Source organism: Crocodylus porosus, unplaced genomic scaffold, assembly GCF_001723895.1.
Source record: "Crocodylus porosus isolate Cpor-Errol unplaced genomic scaffold, CroPor_comp1, whole genome shotgun sequence".
NCBI classification, from domain to species: domain Eukaryota; kingdom Metazoa; phylum Chordata; order Crocodylia; family Crocodylidae; genus Crocodylus; species Crocodylus porosus.
In genome coordinates, this window is record NW_017728917.1 from 15,502,099 (window position 1) to 15,506,684 (window position 4,586).

Genomic DNA, 4,586 nt, shown 5'->3' on the forward strand with positions numbered 1-4,586 from the left:
GCAGGCCCGGGCCTGGTGCGGGAGCTCAGTGGATGCTTGCCAGCGAGGCAGGTCCAAAGGTCGGTGCCTGCGCTGGTCCTGTGCCCAAGGCACCCCCTGGGGCCGTGGCGGGGCTGGGGCTGGCCGTGCTCTGCGCCGCCCGGGCAGGGGTGCGGGGCTGGCAGCGCGGGGCATCAGGCCGAACAGGCGCGTGCCGGCGGTGGGGCTGGCTAAGGCGCTCAGGAGGGATTAGTGCAATCGCAGAGGGGATGAGAGATCAGGGATCGCCCCGGCTGTTCCCAGCCTGCGCTCCCCCCGCACCAGGCCTGGGCACAGGCCCCTGGCCACAGCGCCCGGAGAGAGCCCGAGCAGCCCCAGCACCGGGGTGCCGGGCCGGGTCCCATGGCCGCCCTTGGGTGCAGGCCCTGGAGGGGGGCACGTGGCGGGAGCCCTGGGCTGGGTCACCCTGGGAGCAGGCACATGGCTCAGGCTGGGCTTCCCGCGCTGGCTGCACTGGCTGCTGGGGGGTCGTGGGGCTGGCTGCTTCCAGCAGCTGCTGCAGTTCGGGGCTCGGCCCCCCCGCAGGGCAAGGGTCGCAGGGGGGTCGTGACCCCAGAGCCCACAAGCTCCTTGGGCCCCCCCGCTTCCCGCTGCGACGTGAGGGCTGCGGACGGATGCCCCCCCCCGGGGCCACCTCTGCGGGGCCTCCCTGGCACGGCCCAGGCTGCCGGGGTCCGTGCCCAACTGCCCTGGATGCGGCCCTGCTGCCTCAGCCCTGGCTGCACCTCCCCGACCTGCGGCGGGCCGTCGCAGGCAGCGCCCTGTCCCTGCGTGAGTCCGGGGGTGGGTGCCGCCTGTCCAGACGGCTGCTGCTCAGATCTTTATGCGCCCGCGCAGCCCCCCAGCCCCGGCTCCATCCCCCAGCCCAGCTGCCTCCGCCTGGCGGCCCCGCTGCCAGCACGGCTGTGTTTCCAAACAAGCCCTTCCCGCGCTCCCACGCCGCAGCCGGAGGAGCTCCTGGAAACATCCGCACAGCCGCCTCTTGCCAGCCGGCCACGGCCCTCCCGCGCGGGCCTGGCATGAGCCCCTCCCTTGCAGGCCTCCCACAGCCCAAGCCGGTGCCCGCCCGGCGCCCCTTGTCACGCACGCAGCAGATGCCTGCCATAGCCGTGATGCCACGCGGCTGCACCACTGATGCTGTCGCAGCAGATAAGCAGGACGACGCGCCCGGGGGCCTGTGGCAGGGCGCTCCAGGGCAGGAGGGCATCGCCTGGGGCCACCGCCTTCGCCCCAGGACACCTCTGCTGCGCGGTGGGGACCAGTCCCTGCGGCCCGGGGCAGCCTGCATAGCCACAGCCACCGGCCCGCGCTGCGGCTCACCCACTTGCCTATAAATAGCTGGACTTTCTGCCTGTTGTCATGGCGATAGCAGCACGGCGCGATTTCCTGGCGGGTGTGGAGCCCTGCAGGCCTCGCCGCGCCCCGGTTCCCACCGCGGCCAGGGCTCCAACAGGCTGCCTGGCCCCGGCCCCGGGCACCCCACAGCCCTGCCCAGCCCCTGCGTGAGGCTCACAGCCCTGCCTGGCCTCCGCTCCGGCCCTGGCCCCAGCCCTGGCTCCAGCCTCCCCTGCCCAGGCCCAGGCACCCTCCAGCCTTACCCAGCCCCCCAGATGAGGCCCTCACGGCCTGGCCTGGCCCCAGCCCCGGGCACCTCCAGTCCCTGCCAGCCATGGCCCCAGCTCTCGCCCCAGCCTCACCTGCCCACTCGCCTCCAGCCAGGCCCAGGCACAGCTCAGCTCTGCCCAGCCCCTGGATGAGCCCCATGCATCCCTGCCCAGCCTGGCCCTGGGCACCTTGCACCCTCCACCCACCCCTGGGTACCCTGCAACCCATGCCTAGCTCCTGCTCCAGGCATCTCCATCTCCTGCCCAGCCCTTGGCACCTTGCACCCTCTGCCCAGCAATGGCAACAGCTTCTCCAGCCCAGCCCCTACTCAGGCACCTCCAGCCCAGCCCTGGCCCCAGGCACCTTGCATCCTGGCCCAGCCCAGCCCTGGCACTTCGCACCCTGCCTGGCCTCAGCCTGACCACTGTGTGCCCCTGCCCAGCCCCCCGCCCCAGGCACCTCCAGCCCTGGGCTGGCCTTGGCCTCCCATGTGCTCACCAGCCCCCATCCTGCCGCCTGTGGGAGAACATCCTGCTGCCCCCAGTCCCAGCTGGGTCCCTGCCAGGGCAGCCCCCATCTTATGCCCCCTCCCTCCCCTCCAGGGGCGCCTTCTCAGAGGTGGTGCTGGCGGAGGAGCGGACGACCCGCAAGCTGGTGGCCATCAAGTGCATCACCAAGAAGGCGCTGGAGGGCAAGGAGACCAGCATTGAGAACGAGATCGACGTCCTGCACAAGTAGGCACTGCCCGCCCCAGCCCGCCCTGGGCCCTCGTGGCCCCTCTGCACATGGCCGGGGGGCTGCAGGGTGCCAGGGCTAGCGCACCTCACCCCACCTGCCCTGTCCCAGGTGCAGGACGCAGCAGGGGCTGTGGCATCCTGGTGCCGTGCTGCCGGAGCCCAGCCTCATGCTCTGCCCGATGCTGGCGGACCCCCCACATGGCCCATCCCAGGGGGTGTTGGTTTCCCCTAAGCCCAGCCCTAGGCCCGGTGTGCAGCTGCTGGGCCAGGGGCACGGGGTAGGGACAGCAGCGGGGCCCTTCACCTCACGTCTGCCCCGCAGGATCCAGCACCCCAACATCGTTGCTCTGGATGACATCTATGAGAGCGGCAGCCACCTCTACCTCATCATGCAGCTGTGAGTCCAGGCGCTGCGGGGCAGGATGCCCGGTCCAGGTGCGGGCCCTGCCCCCAGCTGACCTCTCTGCCCCACACAGGGTGTCGGGTGGGGAGCTGTTTGACCGCATAGTGGAGAAGGGCTTCTACACGGAGCGCGATGCCAGCCAGCTCATCCGGCAGATCCTGGACGCTGTCAAGTACCTGCATGACATGGGCATTGTGCACCGTGACCTCAAGGTGAGCTGGCGCTGCCCTCAGGGGCTCTACCCCGGTTCTCTGTCCTGCCCCTGCCCCATTGCCTGGCACAGCCTGAGCTGCAGGGCCTGGCCTCCCTGACAGAGGCAGCTGCCGAGCGAGGCGGGGAACGTGCGGGTGAAAGGCCAGTTGTGGCAGACAGGGCAGCTGTGCTGGGGCCAGGGGCTGTGCATGGCATGCCTGGGTGTGCATGGGTCCAGGTGCGTGAGGGGCAGGGGTCATGCCTGGCTGCATGTGCAGGCGCATGGGGGTGCTGGTTCGGGATTGCACGCATGTGTGAGGCCGAGGGTCACAATGAGCAAGGCTGCCCAGGCTGGCTGCACCCAGGGGGGCCAGATCCCTGGGTGCCTGCTCTGACCCCCCCCCCCCCCCCGCAGCCCGAAAACCTGCTCTATTACAGCCTGGACGAGGACTCCAAGATCATGATCAGTGACTTTGGGCTGTCCAAGATCGAGGGCTCCGGCAGCGTCATGTCTACGGCGTGCGGCACGCCCGGCTACGTGGGTGAGTGCCTCTGGACACGGCCTTTGCCCCCTCCGAGCAGCCGGGGGCCTGGGGAGACACTGGGCTTTCTGCCGGGCTGGGGGGGCCAGGGAGGGGTGCGGGTCGTGTCTGCCCCTGCTGACAGCCCTGCTCCCTGCAGCCCCGGAGGTGCTGGCGCAGAAGCCCTACAGCAAGGCGGTGGATTGCTGGTCCATCGGTGTCATCGCCTACATCCTGTACGTACTGCGAGGCCGGGGCCTGGCTGCAGCCCCTGCCCCCTGCCCTGCCCTTGGCCCGCGCCCACCGTCCCTGTCTCCGCAGGCTGTGCGGCTACCCCCCCTTCTACGACGAGAACGATGCCAAGCTCTTCGAGCAGATCCTGCGGGCCGAGTATGAGTTCGACTCGCCCTATTGGGACGACATCTCTGACTCCGGTGAGCACGGCCGGGCCCATCTTGCCAGCACCAGAGCTGGAGGGGACTCAGGGAGGGGTTGAGGCGCGGGGACTAAAGCCTGGCTGGGTGCCCCGACCCCTGCGGCCCTAGCACTGCCCGACTGTCCATGCTTGCTGCCCCGCAGCCAAGGACTTCATCAAGCACCTGATGGAAAAGGACCCGGGCAAGCGCTTCACCTGCGAGCAGGCCCTGCAGCACCCTTGGTAAGGGGGATGCTGCCCCCGGGGCCCCTGGCTCCCTGCACTGGGGCAGCCCTCCAGACCGCACTGACCTGCTCCCCACCCCGCCTGCCCCCAGGATCGCCGGGGACACGGCGCTGGACAAGAACATCCACCAGTCCGTCAGCGAGCAGATCAAGAAGAACTTCGCCAAGAGCAGGTGGAAGGTGAGGGGTGGCCTGGCCGTGCGGTGCTGTGGTCCTGCCCTGGGTGGGGTGTCTGGGAGCTGTCCTGCCCCCCTCCTGGGGGCTCAGGGGCCCTTCTGGGGTGGGGGGGGTGCTTGTGGTGGGGGGCAGTCCTGCTTTCTTGGCAAGCAATGGAAAACTGCCATTTTCGCAGTGTTGCGGGGGCCTTTCTGCCCTCTTTTTGGGGGTGTTGTGGGGAACCTGTGTTCGGAGGTGACTCGCGGGGGGGGG

At 70.0% G+C, this 4,586-nt stretch overlaps 2 protein-coding genes across 2 annotated transcripts in view; both read left to right on the top strand.

Moving 5' to 3' along the window:
• The window catches only part of TADA3 (transcriptional adaptor 3), an 11,413-nt gene that overhangs the window by 3,446 nt on the left and 3,381 nt on the right, over positions 1–4,586 (top strand). The gene's annotated exons all lie outside the window — the stretch shown is intronic.
• Positions 7–4,586, top strand: part of CAMK1 (calcium/calmodulin dependent protein kinase I) — a gene marked incomplete at its 5' end in the record, with an annotated part of 7,088 nt that continues 2,508 nt past the window's right edge. Inside the window, 9 exons of the mRNA XM_019536784.1 lie at positions 7–59; positions 2,247–2,378; positions 2,704–2,778; positions 2,858–2,996; positions 3,392–3,518; positions 3,658–3,733; positions 3,819–3,931; positions 4,077–4,155; positions 4,250–4,337. Coding sequence (XP_019392329.1) covers positions 7–59; positions 2,247–2,378; positions 2,704–2,778; positions 2,858–2,996; positions 3,392–3,518; positions 3,658–3,733; positions 3,819–3,931; positions 4,077–4,155; positions 4,250–4,337 — 882 coding nt within the window. The remainder of the gene's footprint in view (positions 60–2,246; positions 2,379–2,703; positions 2,779–2,857; positions 2,997–3,391; positions 3,519–3,657; positions 3,734–3,818; positions 3,932–4,076; positions 4,156–4,249; positions 4,338–4,586) is intronic.